At 38.6% G+C, this 16,931-nt stretch overlaps 1 protein-coding gene across 1 annotated transcript in view; it reads left to right on the top strand.

The window, feature by feature from the left end:
- The first annotated feature begins 294 nt into the window (after positions 1–294).
- The window catches only part of LOC145099727 (zinc finger BED domain-containing protein RICESLEEPER 2-like), a 31,295-nt gene continuing 14,658 nt past the window's right edge, over positions 295–16,931 (top strand). Inside the window, exons 1-3 of the mRNA XM_079037249.1 lie at positions 295–765; positions 14,329–15,978; positions 16,271–16,669. Of these exons, the coding sequence (XP_078893375.1) occupies positions 295–765; positions 14,329–15,978; positions 16,271–16,669 (2,520 nt within the window). The remainder of the gene's footprint in view (positions 766–14,328; positions 15,979–16,270; positions 16,670–16,931) is intronic.

The raw sequence follows: 16,931 nt of genomic DNA, 5'->3' as shown, positions 1-16,931 counted from the left end.
CCCTCACTTCAAAAACCTGGCGGAGTATATGTCTTCTCCGAGTTCAAATGACTCACCTGTCACTGCCCAAAGGAAAAGAGATTGGAAGGTAGTCAAACTCGCTGAAGAAGTATGGAGACTTTGTGGATTTGACACTATCATGGATGAGTCCTTGATAATTACTACATTCCACACCTCACCTATGCGGAACCCCCTTCAGATGGATACTGGGATGTCCCAATCTCTCCCAATGCCAGATACTTCACTGTATTTGAGCAGTTCGACCGCTGCCTTCCAGACGCCATAAGACTGCCAATGGAATTTGAGAGACTTAGTCAATTCTATGCTAAGAATGCCTCTCCCGTTGAAAACATATGGTCTAACGATAGACCATCCACAGTCAAGAATTACAAAATCCGGAAGTATATGAAGGCTGATTTCATCCAGTACACTCTGACCAGAAGGGAACACGATTACAACCACACCCAGGCTGATTTTCTATGTATGAATCCTGAAGAAGTCTTTCTCATTGCTAAGGTGTTTCAACACAAGTCTGAGAAGCACCCAAAGATGAAGATTGCACTTAAAAGGACTAGTACTTTCTTGAAGGAAACAATCTGTGATTTTGCCAAGATCGACGCAGACATTCACCCCACCATTTCCAAGATAGTCGATCTGCCACCACTTGACCCCGCACCGATGCCTACCGAAGGCTATGAAGAAATATCTTTAGGTGCAACCAACTATCCTGAAATTGGAGTCATTTGCAAGAGGAAGAATGATAATGTCAAATACTTCATTCCTATGACTGACATGCATCGTCTCACCAGGAAGCAACTTGACATCTGCCGAAACGCAGTTGAAAAATCCAAGCACACCACTGCAGACGTCAAGTTCGAGATCCTTAGAAGAATCAACTGGTTGGAGAACATCAGGAAGTTTTGGTGGATCCTGATCAAGTTCCTTAAACTTGATAGCTGATCAAAAGTTAAAGAGGTCACTTAGGGGGAAATTGTTGAATCATTAAAGTGACCCTCTTGAACTTCAGCTACCTCAGCCTCCAAGCCACCACAGTCAAGCAGCTTCATCAGCAGTCATCAACCAAAGTCTCTACTACCGTAGTCTCTAGCTAGATTGCCTTACTTTGTTTTTTCTGTAATACACTCTATTGTCCAGTATGCCTTCCATGGCTACTCTTAGAGTTGTAAACTTGTGATCTTTGTGAGTCTCTATAAATAGAGCTCATTCTCATGTATTTAAATATTATCGCATCTAATTCTAATACACATCTCAGAAGTTATCTTTCTCTCTTACTTATTCACTTTTCTTACTCTCATAATCAATCACAACCTCTCTTCGGAGCAAGTCCTTTGTGACTTAATCACTAAGTTTGATCTTACATATTAACTTGGCTTGAATGAATTCCTCGTTATGAATCAGCTTATGTGTATACTTGATATAACAATTGTTATCATTTACATTTCTTTACTTTTCCGCAACTAACTCTCTAACTTCTAACCCTTAATATTATTGTTGAGATTTTAGATCCTTCGAGATTAACTATTCCGCTATATACTTGTTCTAACGTTTGTTCAAGTGTGTCAACATACTACCCTAACTAAGGATCTAAGTAATAGAAATACTCAAATTCCGAAAATGACTTCAATATGGCCCAAAAGTGACAACATACTGCCCTAACTAAGGATCTAAGTAATAGAAAGCCAAGTTATCAACTTTATACCTCAAATGAGTCAGAAATGCATCTAAAACTCCGACTCTACTAGCTTCCTCTTGAATTCCCAAGTTTCTCCTTCCTTTTCAAGCTTCAAAATCACAAAGAATGCACAAATGGATTAAAACTCTCCAAAAGTGGATTAGGGTTTCTTGGCTAGGGTTTGGGACATTGGAGGTTGCAAATGACGCCAGCCTTTGGAGGTTAGCATGTTTAAATACGGTTCAAAACCCTGAAATTTGGGTTTTACTCTGGCAACCCTACTCGTCGAGTTGAGGCTCTCAACTCCTCGTGTAGACTTCATATCCCGCGTCCTAATTTCATTCCTACTCGACGAGGTTATGGCCTCCAACTCATCGAGTCCTTTACAACACTGAATGAATTTTTTTAAAATACATTCCAGGAACCGTGTGTTACAATAAATCAACAAGCTGGACCCTCCGTTCATGTATCTTAGTAAAGACCCTCTGGTCTCTCGGCTCGGGTTGGACCCTCCAGTCCTGTATCTTAGTGAAAACCCTCCAGTCTCACAACTCAGTTGGACCCTCTAGTCCTATCTCAATAAAAGCATAGAATAATATATAGCATAAATCACAAAAACAGAATGCATAATAACACATATCTCAGTATAAGCACATATGACCCTCTGTTCAGTAACACAAATAAGACCCTCTGGTCACACAGTAATTACCACTTAGGTAAGTATAATGAGGAGACTCACCTTGTATGTAATGCGAGTATGTCTCGTACTCAAACTGTCGGTCTAAACTCCACCTACCTATATCACAATCATCACTAATTAACAATTTGCATTAACAACTCCAACGACGTTAAGCTAACTCCCCTATTAAATCTCCAAAGGGTGAAAGACCATTTTACCACTCCATGGTCTCCAAAGTTCAAAACTTGACCAAAGCCTAAAAGTCAACACTCAAGTCAACAGTCCATGTTGACTCAACTCGTCGAGTGCATCTATGCGACTCGTCGAGTTCCCTCTCTTCTCAGAAAATCGGGAAGATTCGCACCAACTCGTCGAGTTTGTACAATGTCCAGAATATTGGGGGAAACCCTAACTAACTCGTCGACTTCCTTCAGACCTTTCTCTCATTCAGACGCTTTTAAGCAAGACTAAGGCCGTGAATTCTAGATCTAGCCTTCTAGGGCTGAGATACCACGTAAAGCTGCAAGCTTTACGTCCATGCATGGCATTTAGGGGCTAACTTTGCCAAAACAAGTCTCAACAAGGGGTTTAAGGCATGAGGATTGGCCAACGCTTGATAAAGATTGAGTCTTTAGGCCTAAATGGCCTAATAGTGTCCAGATCTGAAGTCTTAGCTTCAAAGCATGCTCAAAATAAATAATGACTCAACAAGAAGCTAGAAATAGCCATAAACTCTCTAATGAAGAGATCTAAGAAATAAGTGATCAAGGTAATAGCTGTTTATCTTCAGGTGACTGCTACAACTAAATGGATGTCGGATCTAGAGACTCCTTCTTGTTCCAAGCCCTTTACTCTTCAACTTTCATTAAGGAATGCACCAAAAACACACACTCTTAGCCTTATACACTCTCTCAAAATGGAGGATAGCTCAATTAGGGTTTGTCTCTGGGTGATAAGGTGATGAGGGAGGCGGGGTAAAGGACTTAAGGTCCTTTAAATAGGGTGCAAACCCTAAAAGTTAGGGTTTCCACACTCAGCTCCAACTCGTAAAGTTCGGGCCACCAACTCATCGAGTTGGCTCTAAAATCATGCTGCTAATATCAGTCTCTGTTGGACGAGTTGGGGACTCCAACTCGTCGAATTTCCCTATCAATATGAATATAATAAACATTTAAATTTATACCTAGGAGTCAGGATGTTACACTAATCTTAGGTTTGTACCTAATATAAGCATAATGTTAGCATCTTTCTTCATTTCCTAAGTCAGCCTCCACCCTCTAAAACCCTAGAACTTGTCCTTAAGTCTTCATGGTGGCATCTTTTGCATATGGTGTCCATTTTTGGTGTATTTGGTCCATTTCTATGAAGACGAAGCTTGGTGCAAGGATGGGGATCAAGGAAGAGCTTTTTGATCTGGCTTATGTTACTCATTTCCAACTTGTTGGAGGTATAAAGCTTTGAACTTGAACATTGATGTCTTAGATCTACCATTTATCAGTTTTGGTTCATCTTGTTGGATTAGGTGTCTAAGCCCATAACTATAATTGGTATGTACTTGACCCGATAGTAGCATGGTCCTTTTGGGTTGCCTTCACCATAACAACTTGATAGGATGAATTATGAGAAAGAGGTTGATAGATGATTTATTAGTATATTATAAGAATAATATATTAATCGAGAAATCGTATTATTAATTAGTATTGATCATAAATTAATTTGGAGATCAAAAGAGACTGATTAAATGTACGGGGACTAATATTGCAATTTATTGTTAGTAGCAAGTTGGTTTGTGGACTCCTAATAGAAGGGGTGGACGAATTCTATAGGAAGCCCATAGAAGAATTCATCCAAAGGGCCTTCTAGAAGGGTTCCTTAGATTGCTTAAGGTCTAAGCAGAGAATTAGGGTTTCAGTCTAAAACCATAGCAGCATAACTATATAAAGACCCGTTGGCATTAGGTTTTCGGCCACTTGATTCCTAGAAGAAACCCTAGCTAAAAATCCTAGCCTCCATCTTCTCTCTCTTGTTCGTTTATTGCTAGTTGGTGTTTGTGACTCCATTAGAGGTGCAACAATTGAGACACTAAGCTCTTGAAGGTCAATATCAACCAATCAAGAAAGAAAAGGTATTCTTCTAACTATGTTTAAGTTATCAATTTCGAAAAGTATACGCTAGATTAGGGTTTATGCTTTGGATAGGAATTTACATGTATAACTTGAGAAAAACCTAAATCCAAAGCATTAGGGTTGCATGTGCACCATAGGAATGTTGTAGTGCTCAAAACCCATCATTGGTATTAGAGCTTAGGGTATTTTTCTGCTGTGTGATGCAATTGTATTGTTTTCAAAGCTGAAAAAAAATTTCGATTTTGGTCTCTGACTGGTGGACTCGACGAGTTGGTTCGTCAGAAGTCAGATTTTTCAGATTTTTGGCCTAAGTTAGATTTGGATAATTACCATAAACTGTTTTAACTATTAAAATTCTAATTTTCTGTTATGGTAATGATTATCCTCATCTAATTGAAGGATAATTGTCAAATTTTAAGATAATTACAAGTTTATGTGATAAATTAAATATTTGTAAAATTTGATTTGAGTTTTCTTACCAAGTAAAATGGATAAGGTCAAATTTGTGATAAGGATAAGTTATATGATTAATTTAATTGCTTTAAAATTTGATTAAAAGTTTTAATTTTGAAATACTAAATTCTAAAACCCTAGTGTTTTAAAAGTTTAAAATACAACCCTTATACTATTATAATATTAAAAGCTTCAGACTTATATATATATATATATATATATATATATATATATATATATATATATATGATTCAGTCTTACCGTTAGTAGGCGTGATTCACGAAGCTAGTGTATAAGAGGTGTTTAAGGAAGCGGTCTGTAACGCCCACAGATTCGGGCTAGTCAATTTAAAGACAATGAGCGTCAAAAATGACATTTTTGATATAAGATAATTTATACTAAATAATCTTGACCAAGTTATAGTATATGTCACAAGGTTTCTGTACATATAAAGAACGCTGAAATTTGAGTTATAACAAAGAAGTTATGACCCGTCGAAGTTTTACGGCTAAACCGGCACGACACCGGGAATCGTAAAAAGTGAATTTACGATAAAATACTTTTTGGCCTTAGCGATCTAAACGAAATTCGTAGTATATGTTAAGTCGAGAGTGTGCATAAAAAGAACGTCCAAATCTGACTTCGTATGAAGAAGTTATGATTTTTCTAAGATTTATCATAGTAGTACATAACCCGAAATTTGAATTTTAGATCGGTCGATTTTAGCCGAAATAATCTAAACGAGAAATAAAGATATCGTTAATAGGAGTTAAACGATAAAAAGACAGTCGAAAACGGAGCTCGTATGCGAAAGATATGGACGAAGCTTAGTCCCTACTCTTCGAGCGTGGGGATTCGATACAGTTTTGTAAATCTGAGATAGAGTGAGAATTAGCCGACGGGATCTAAATGAAAGTTGTAGTACTAAAAAATACCAATGCGTGGAAATAAAGAACGTCGATAATAGAGCTCATATGCGAAAGATATGGACGAAAGTTAGTCCCTACTCTTCGAGCGCGATAAATTAGATACAATTTTGCAAATCGGAGATAGAATGAGAATTAGCCGACGAAACGAAAGTTGTAGTACTCGTAAATACCAACGCGTGGATATAAAGAACGTAGAAAACGGAGCTCGTACGCGGAAGATACGAACGAAGCTTAGAGGCTACACTACGATAAAATCCATATAAATAAAGGATGAATCCTTTATAATTTCTTCACACCATAACCTTTTTTCTTTCTCTAAATTCTCTCTAGACTCCTTAAACCCCTCCCAAGTATAGGGAACCTCCCTAGCACGAGAAGGAAGCCACGGAGTGCCCGACGGCTCCGAAAAGAAAAGCTTTCGACTCGGAAACGCTGCTCCAGCAAAGCCCGTTTTTTTTTTTTTTTTTAATAAAAACCCGCTGTAAGTGAGCTACGCCTACGCTATTTTTAATATAGTTTCTAATTAATTATAGTAACATTATTAGGACCTTAAAATAATTATTTGATCTATTATTATGAGTTATATAAGAGTGTTGTTTAACGCTTATATAATAGTAATAATAACTAGACTATTAATTAGTCACGATTAACGTTAGACTAAACCCTAGCGGTATTGATACTAGGTTTTGTCGAAGGAAATTGTTTTAAATTACGTGCTATGTGTGTATACTATCTGAATGCACATAGATATGAAGTATTTTATATAAATTACGTGCTATGTGTGTATACTATCTGAATGCTTGATGTCTATGCTGGATGAAACGTTTTATATATGTTTTAAATGATCTAAACTATATATGTATTTTATACCTACAAAATATGTTGGGTAAAACATGGGTAGATTAGAGGTGATATAAATGATGAGCGATGAAAGATGAGATGAATGATGAGCGATGAAAGATGAGTGATAAAATATGATGCGAAGAGATGAGCCAAAACAATGAGCCAAACGATGACCTAAGCGATGGCCCCATCATCTAGCAGAGTATGGATGACAACCACGAACTATTCTAGAAAGTCTATTGGAACACTAGCCAACTCGCAACCTGTAGGTGTTGTAAACGATGTGTTCACCTGGTGTACTATAAAAACCCATTGACAGGTATTGCGAGTGGACTGTCGAAAACTATATTGTCAATAAACGAGATAAACCCTGACAACTATGCATACTTAGTGCCGATTCCTTGGGATACTCCTTAGGAATGAACAAACGAGGAATAGCTGAATATTAGGGTAGATCCTTAAGAGTAAATAAGATAATGAGGATGGGTAATTGGGTTGATTGCTTGATGTTTAACATAATAATTATATTATTATGCGTTGAAAACCCTATGTACTCACTAGGTTTCTCAACCTAACCCACTCAGTTTATTTATATCACAGGTGTTGATATGAAGTCACATTACACTGAGAGATTAAGGATATATAAATCACTAGTGATAATGAATGTAAGTTCTGTTTACGCTTATGTTACTGTATTGAGGATGACATCCCAAAAGTTTTAAAATTAATAAAATATACTATTCTTCAGAAATGCTTTGATAACATATTTATCATGTTTTTGTTAGGAACAAATGCCGCAACATTTTTATTAAAAACGGTACTCTGTTTTTTATAAAGCATAAACAAAATCGGTCTTTTTTTTGCCATGAAAATGGGGATGTCACATGGTCTGTAAAACGACCGCCATTGGGTATCCACTCTTACCCACTACAGTCTTGACTAGTGTAGGGTCGTTAGCTGAATGGGTAGGATATGACATTAATTCCTCATTAATAAGTATAATGAATATTATAAAGTAACTAAATGTTTTTATAAATTCCCAATCTTAGTTACTTTAGGAAAAATTTGAAAATGATGCTATTCCATGAAATTGCACTTTGTACCTTGCCAAGTCGTTAGTGGAGTGTGTGTGGTTAACTGGCACACTAACATGGACAAACAAGGGTGGCGAAGGGTAGCTCAAGAATTATCATAGATCAATGGAGTGTGTGTGGTTAACTAGCACATTGATTAGGTGGTAAATGACTCGAGAGTGCCAAGCTAATTTGCATGGTTATTCACACCTTGTTTATGATCCTCAGTATCCCAGTCATAAACTTGAAGGGCATAATCAAGATTAAACATGCCATTGAAAAGTTCAATGAATCAAAAAAGAATCTAGGAATTTCGTTTCATTTAAACCTAATTGTTCATTTTGTTTTTCATGGTGGAATTGGTAAATCATCATTTACCTACCTTCATATAATTTGCAATTGGATTACGGCATCCCTTTTCCGAATTGTGAATTATAGTGTTGGGTCTTAGCCTTAATATTTCATTTGGGTGTTATATTAAGGATTGCTTATCTAATCTAAAATTTGTTCCTTTTCTTTTTCAGATGTCTGGCTCAAACAACACTTCTAGCTCGAACTCCTCAAGCTCCTTTTCTCTTATGAACATTTGTGGGAGGGTCACTTTTGATGGGTCCAATTTCAATGATTGGATCTACAACATTTGCATGGCCCTTCGATACGAGTAGAAAGAGTACATCCTCGATGAAAAGCTCAAAGAGATAGATGAAACCAAATCTTCTGCTGAAGAAATAGCTTAGTATAGGGCTCACGAAAAGGATGTGACAAAGGTGTCATGTATAATGGTAGCCACTATGACTTTTGAGCTGTAGCGGTTCTACGAGGACTAGTGGCCTTACGAGTTATGCCAAGATTTAATGGAAAATTACCATCAAAATATGCGTCAAGAAAGGTACGAGATTGTCACCTCGTTGATAACGACCAAGATGAAAGATGGAGTGTCCATCACGAGCCACTTGCAAAGGATGCAAAGGAATGTGGATCGTCTGCTCAAGTTGAATGTCAACTTTGACGAAGAGTTGGCGATTGATATTATTCTCCACTATTTAACTCCCTGTTATGATCAGTTCAAGATGACTTATCATATGAAGAAGGAGGAAGTCACCTTGAGCAAACTTCAAAGTCTGTTGAGAACCGTTGAAAGTGGGTTGAAAGGCAAAGCTGTCACAACCACTCCTGCTGCTGCTGCCCCAGTCCTGTCTATTGGACAATGTAAGGGGAAGAAGAAGAAAAATCCCACTAAGAATCACAAGGAAATGTCACATGATGGACCTTCTTCAAATGGATACAAAGGAAATGGTGGTTCTGCTGCTCCTTATTCTGATCCGAAAGAAGCATAGTGCTTCTACTATCACGACAAAGGGAATTGGAAACGAAGACGCCCGAAGTACTTGCAGGATATCAAGGATGGGAAGATAAAGCCCTCCTTCGTAGGTATTTATATTATTCATTCTAACAACTCATTACATGCTAGTTCTTGGGTCCTTTATACAGGATATGGTTTTCACATTTGTTTTGACTTACGGGGGCTAAGAAGAAGTAGGGATGTGGAGCATGGGAAGATGAAACTGATAATGGGGAATAGGAAATTGTTGCCTGTCACCAAGATCGGGATTTATTCTTTAGTGCTTCGTAGTAGGTTAGGTTTAGTGCATAATATCACATATCTCAATATAAGCACAAATGACCCTCCGATTATTAACACAAATAAGACCCTCCGGTCGTACAGTAGTTACCACTCAGGTAAGTATAATGAGGAGAGTCACCTCGTAAGTAATGCAAGTATGTATCATACTCAAACTGTCGATCTAAACTCCGCCTACCTATATCACAATCATCACTAATTAACAATTTGCATTAATAACTTCAAAGATGTTAAGCTAACTCCCCTATGAAATCTCCAATGGGTGAAAGACCATTTTACCCCTCCATGGTCTCCAAAGTCCACAACTTGACCAAACCCTAAAAGTCAATGAAAGTCAACACTCACGTCAACAGTCCATGTTGAATCAACTCGTCAAGTGCATCTATGCGACTCGTCGAGTTCCCTCTGTTCTTAGAAAATCGGGAAGATTCACGTCAACTCGTCGAGTTGTCTCGCCAACGTCGAGTTTGTACAGTGTCCAGAATATCGGGGGAAACCCTAACCATCTCGTCAAGTTGGCTCACCAACTCGTCGAGTTCCTTCAGACCTTTCTCTCATTCAGACGCTTTTAAGCAAGACTAAGGCCCCAAATTGTAAATCTAGCCTTCTAGCGCTGAGATACCACGTAAAGGTGAAAGCTTTACGTCCATGCATGGCATTTATGGGCTAACTTTGCGAAAACAAGGCTCAACAAGGGGTTTAAGGCATGAGGATTGGTCAAAGCTTAATAAAGATTGAGTCCTTAGGCCTAAAGGGCCAAATAGTGTCCAGATCTGAAGTCTTAGCTTCAAAGCATCCTCAAAACCAATAGTGACTCAAGAAGAAGGTAGAAATGGCCATAAACTCTCTAATGAAGAGATCTAACAAATAAGTGATTAAGGTAATAGCTTTTTACCTTCAGGTGACTGCTACAACTGAATGGATGCCTGATCTAAAGACTCATTCTTGTTCGAAGCCCTTTACTCTTCAAGGAAAGCACCAAAAATACACACTCTTAGCCTTACACACTCTTAAAATGGAGGATAGCTCGATTTTGGTTTGTCTCTGGGTGATAAGGTGATGAGGGAGGTAGGGTAAAGGACTTAAGGTCCTTTAAATAGGGTGCAAAACCTAAAAATTAGGGTTTCCACACGCAGCTCCAACTCGTCGAGTTCGGTCCACCAACTTGTCGAGTTGGCTCTAAAATCACGCGGTCAATCTCAATCTCTACTTGACGAGCTGGGGCCTCCAACTCGTCAAGTTGGCCTATCGATATGAATATAATAAACATTTAAATTTATACCTGGGAGTCAGGATGTTACAATTATCCCCCACTAGAATCAGACTTCTCCCTCGAAGTCATTCTTTGGAAACAAGTGCGGGTACTGCTCACGCATATCAAACTCTAGCTCCCAAGTCCACTCGGATCCTTTCCGATGCTTCCATTGAACTTTAACCAAGGGCACCTCCTTATTTCTTAAGATCTTCACCTTCTTATCCAAGATCGCCACCAGCTTCTCAATGTAGTTCAGGAAATCATCAAACTGAATGTCCACTAAAGGGACCACTGTCGTCTTGTCGGCTACACACTTCCTCAGCTGGGATACATGGAAAGTGTTATGAAGCTGGCTCAACTCTGTAGGAAACTCTAACCGATAACCTACCTTACCCACTCGAGCAATCACTCTGAAAGGACCAATGAATCTAAGGTTCAGCTTGCCCTATTTCCTAAATTGAATCACCACTTTCCATGGGGATACCTTCAAGAGGACAAAATTGCCGACCTGGAACTCTATCTCGGAACGTCTTCGATCTACGTAACTCTTTTGATGACTTTGTGCCGTCAGAAACCTCTGTCTAACCTACTGGATCTGCTTTGTCGTCTTGAGCACTATCTCAGTGCTCCTCATCACTCTCTACCCGACCTCCCCCCAACAGATGGGAGTCCGACACCTCCTCCAATATAAAAGCTCCAAGGGAGGCATCCCAATACTGTAGTGATGGTTATTGTTGTATGAAAACTCATCCAAGGTCAAGTAGGAATCCCAACTCCCACTGAAATCCATAACACATGCATATAGAATGTCCTCGAGCGTCTGAATTGTCTGCTCACTCTGCCCGTTTGTCTTCGGGTGGTATGTGGTGCTGAAATGTAGCCGAGTACCCCACTCCTCATGAAATTTCTTCCAGAATTTGGAAGTAAAACGCACATCACGATCTGAAACTATCGATGTTGGCACTCCATGCCGTGCCATCACCTCTTGAACTTAGACTTCAACTAATTTCTCAACAGAAGAGTTCTCACTTATAGCCAGAAAGTGAGCACTCTTTGTCAACCGATCTACAATCACCCATATCGCGTTGATACCCCTCACAGTTCTTGGTAATTTGGTAATAAAATCCGTGAAGATATGTTCCCACTTCCACAGGGGAATCTCCAAAGGTTGCAACTGGCCATGGGGACGCTGGTGCTCTGCCTTGACCTGACGACAGGTCAAACATCTCTCGACTACCCATGCCACATCTCTCTTCATACATGGCCACCAATAATCCTTTTTCAAGTCCAAATACATCTTGGTGGCCCCAGGTTGGATCGAAAATCTCGATCTATGGGCCTCCTCCATCAAAATTCGTCAGGCTCCACCTGTATATGGCACCCATATCCGCCCATGGAAGGTCATAAGCCCCTGAATATCAGTCTCAAAATTAGAAATCTGTCCAATCACCTGCTATCTCTTATGGTTCTCTGGTCTCATGGCCACTTCTTAGGCCTCTCGGATAGTATCTAAGACTAGAGTCTTCACCGTCATCCTCATACACATGTCTCGGATCGGAGCACTCGCTGCTCTATGGCTTAGGGCATCAACTACCACGTTAGCCTTTCCAGAATGATACAAAATCTCACAGTCATAGTCTTTCACTACATCCAACCACCTCCTCTATCTCATATTCAGGTTGGGCTAATCCATAAGGTATCTCAGGCTCTTATGGTCTGTGTATATGGTACATCTGACACCATAAAGATAGTGGGGCCAAATCTTGAAGGCGAATACCACCGTCCCCAGCTCCAAATCATGGGTGGGCTATCTCTTCTCATGAGGCTTCAGCTGCCTGACGCATATGCTATCACGTTCCCCCTCTGCATCAACACGATGCCCAATCCGGATATGGATGCATCACAGTACACTACGAAGTCCTCTACTCCCTCCAGAAGGGCTAGCACTGGAGCTTCGCATAATCTCTGGCGAAGAGTCTCAAATGATGCCTGCTGCTCAGGACCCCAAGTGAAGTTCCTTCCTAGTCAATTTAGTGAGAGGAACAACAATCTTAGATAAATCTCTGATAGACCTCCGATAGTAGCTTGCCAGACCCAGAAAACTCCTGATCTCGGATGGGGACCTCGACACCTCCCAATGCATAACTACCTCAATCTTGGCCGGGTCGAACAAAATCCCATTCTGGTTAACGAGGTGTCCCAGAAACTGAACCTCTCATAACCAGAAATCACACTTGGAGAATTTGGCAAAAAGCCTCTCCATCCTCAACACTCCAAGAATCTCCCAAAAATGCTCTTCGTGTTGTTCCCTAGACCTCGAGTACACCAAAATATCATCGATGAACACGATCACCAACCGATCCAATATGGGCCTATACACCCGGTTCATGACATCCATGAATGTTTTCAGTGCATTGGTGAGCCCGAAAGGCATCACCACAAACTCGTAATGCCCATAATGAGTCGGAAAGGTCGTCTTCTAGATATCCTCCTCGCAGACCCTCATCTGATGATACCCAGATCTCAAATCAATATTGAAAAACCAAGATGCTCCCTGCTAGACCTGGCAATTTGATACACGACACGATTTACACGACACGAACACGATACGAGTTTTCCGTGTATGTGTTTTAGAAATTCGTGTTTCGTGTTTATTCGTGTCTGACACGTATTTTAAATTCGTGTTTCGTGTCTTACACGTGTCAAACACGAATTTACCTGTTTAGACACGTATAAGACACGATACAAATTCGTGTTGACACGTGACACGTATAAACACGCATAAACACGTATAAACACATATATATATAATATACACAATTACACATATATATTTTAGGGTTAAATTTTATATTTATAAAATACTAGGGACCGATTGCGTAAAATTTAATAAATAGTTTATAACCCTAAATTGAATCCTAAATTGAATCGTTTATTCGTTCGTTTCCAAAATCGCCGACATGCTGAACTGAGGCCTGACTGAGTTCTTCACTTCTTCATCTCACACGAAATCGCGATTCGCGAATCACTATCTGAGTTCTTCATCGTCGGCGTCACTCGCCAATCGCCATCTATCACGATCGTCGGCCGAGTCTCCCACATCTTCGTGCTTCACAGGCTCACAGCCTTCACAGCTTCTCCAATCGCCGGTTCAGCGGTTCTTTAGCCTTTCACTGAGTCACCGTCGCCATCGTGCTTCACGTCCCACATCTTCGTTCTTCACAGGCTCACAGGCTCGCCAAGTCGCCATCGGACATCGGTGCTTCTGAAGTAAAATCGAAGCTGCTCAGTGCTCACACTGACTCTCGACTTCTCGTGAGTCACCGGTCTCTCAATTCTGTCACCATAGCTTCTTCCGAGTTTATGGCTTCTAACACAAACATGGTATATAATCTTTTCCTTTGTTATTTTCTGTTTATTTTTTGTTTCCTTTGAATCTTTGATCACAGATTCAGCCCTGTGATTTTTCTGTTTATTGTATTGTCTCCTTTGATCACGTATTGACTATTTAAATTGTTAAGACCATAGGATGTTAACTGTTAATTGTTAAGACCATAGGATGTTAACTGTTAACTGTTTTCTGTTTATTTAAATTTGTTTCCTTTATCAGTTTGTCTAATTATTGTTTTTTTTAGATGGATGACAATACTAACAATGATACTAAGGATGATTCAAATGATGATTGTGTGGAGGTAAAGAAGGAGGGAGAACACAATCAGAAAATGAAAGGAACCCGTAAGAGGGAGAAGAAACAAACATCAGCGGTATGGCGTGTATTCGAGTTATTAAATGATGTTGTCACAAAAGATGGAGTTAAGAGAGCAAAATGCACATGGTGTGATGAGGTGAAGAACTATGACAGTAGATATGGAACCAGGAACTTACAACGACATATAAATAAATGTTATAGGCCGGATAGGCTTGTTGTAGGTCAAATGTTATTGGGGAAGGATAAAGATTCTTTGATGTTGAAGTCCTCAAAATTCAGCAAAGATATATTTCGTGAGAAGTTAGTAAGAGCAATTGTCATGCACAACTTACCATTATCATTTGTGGACTATAGTGGTATTAAAGACTTGTTTGAATATGTGTCGGAAGATTTGAATTTAATATGTAGAAACACTGTGAGATCTGATATTGTGAATATGCACAAGAAAGAAACAAACAAGTTAAAATCGTTTCTAAAGGAAGCACCGGGTCATATTTGCTTAACTTCTGATTTGTGGAGTTCTATTACTACTGATGGATACATTAGCCTTACAGCTCATTTCATTGATGAAAATTGGATTTTGCAGAAAAGATTGTTGAATTTTTCTGATATGCCACCTCCCCACAATGGAATTTCATTGAGTGAAAAAGTTTACTCTATGCTTGCGGATTGGGGAATAGAAGGTAAGTTGTTTTCCATAACATTAGACAATGCTTCCGCGAATGACACTTTCGTTAATATCTTGAAGTTGCAATTGAATGTTACGAAAGCACTTATTAAAGATGGTCAATTTTTTCATATAAGATGTTGTGCTCACATTCTAAATTTGATAGTTCAAGATGGGTTGAAAGAGATTGATGGTTGTGTTTCTAAAGTAAGAGAAAGTGTGAAGTATGTCAAAGCATCTCAAGCTCGCAAACGACAATTTGTGGATTGTGTGAAGTTAGTTAGTTTGGATCCAAAACGGGGGTTAAGACAAGATGTTCCAACAAGGTGGAATTCCACATATCTCATGCTTCGAAGTGCACTTTACTTTCGTACGGCCTTTACTCATTTGGAAGCAAGTGATTCAAATTATAGATTTTGTCCAACTAATGACGAGTGGGATAGGATTGAAGTCCTTAGCAAATTTTTATGTAGTTTCTATGACATTACTTGTGTATTTTCTGGGTCAAAATATCCTACATCTAACTTGTATTTTCCTTCTGTTTTAATGGCCCGTTTGACCTTGGAGAAACATAGGGACAGCAATGATGCAAGACTTAAAAAAATGGCTGATTTGATGTTTGCAAAGTTTGAGAAATATTGGTCCGAGTTTAGCTTGATTTTGGCTCTAGCTGTGGTTTTTGATCCTCGATACAAGTTGCAAACTGTGGAATGGGGCTACACTAAGATTTATGGAGAGAAATCAAGTCAATTTGATGAAGTGAAAGATACTTTATCGTCTCTTTTTGATATTTATTGTAGTAATTCTGCAATGAGAAAAAATAATGGCTCAACTTTAAATGATGTGAATGAGCCTAACGAAAGCTTGGATGAAATTGGTAGCGGTATAAATGTCAATGAAGCTTGGAAGGTACAACTTTTTGTTTAATATTTATTTTACATTCAATAATTTATTCGTCAAATGAAAACCGAAAACTTGAAATCTGAAAAATGAAAACTGTTTTGTTTTTTGTATGAAAAATAAAAACTGTTTTTTATATTATGAAAAATAAAAACTTTTTTTTCTTTATGAAAAATGAAAACTATTTTTTATTATGAAAAATGAAAAATGTTTTTTTTTATTATAAAAAATGAAAACTGTTTTTTTTATTATTTTTTATCATATTTATTCAAGATTTTTAATGTTCTCATTTTACTAATAGGAGTTCGACTCGTTTGATTACGAGTATGTTGTTTCAACTAAAAAGTCCGAACTTGACTTATATTTGGAGGAGCCCCGAATGCCAAGAACAACAGAGATAAATATTTTGGAATATTGGAAAGGACATCAGGTTCGATATCCCGATCTTACTGCTATGGCACGAGATATATTGACTATTCCCGTTTCCACTGTAGCTTCCGAGTCTGCATTTAGTGTTGGAGGTAAAGTTCTTGATCAATATCGAAGCTCCCTCAAATCTGATGTTACGGAAGCAATTATTTGTACCAAAGATTGGTTATTTGGAGAAGCTAATTATAATGTTGGTGATGTGGTGAACGAAGTTGTCAGTTTGGATGATAATGAGGAGCCTGACTCGGTTAAAAGTTCAACCTCTGGCACGGTTAATAGTTAGTAATTTAGTAATTGACTTGTTTTAAAATATTTTGGGATTGTAATTTTGAGTTTGAACTTTGTACTTTGTACTTTGGATTAAGATTATTGCATGTTATTGTCAATTTGTTCATCCTAGCTTAAAAAAATGCATTAAAAGCGTGTTTATTTGTGTTTATTCGTGTTTATTCATGTTTTCGTGTAACACGGTTAAAAACGTGTATATTCGTGTCGTGTCACGTGTCACACGAATTTTTTATGTGTCATGTTCG

Source organism: Lactuca serriola, chromosome 4, assembly GCF_051521515.1.
Source record: "Lactuca serriola cultivar US96UC23 chromosome 4, Lser_US96UC23_V15, whole genome shotgun sequence".
NCBI classification, from domain to species: Eukaryota; Viridiplantae; Streptophyta; class Magnoliopsida; order Asterales; family Asteraceae; genus Lactuca; species Lactuca serriola.
Note: the sequence above shows the minus strand (reverse complement) of the source record. Positions and strands in the feature narration are given on the sequence as shown.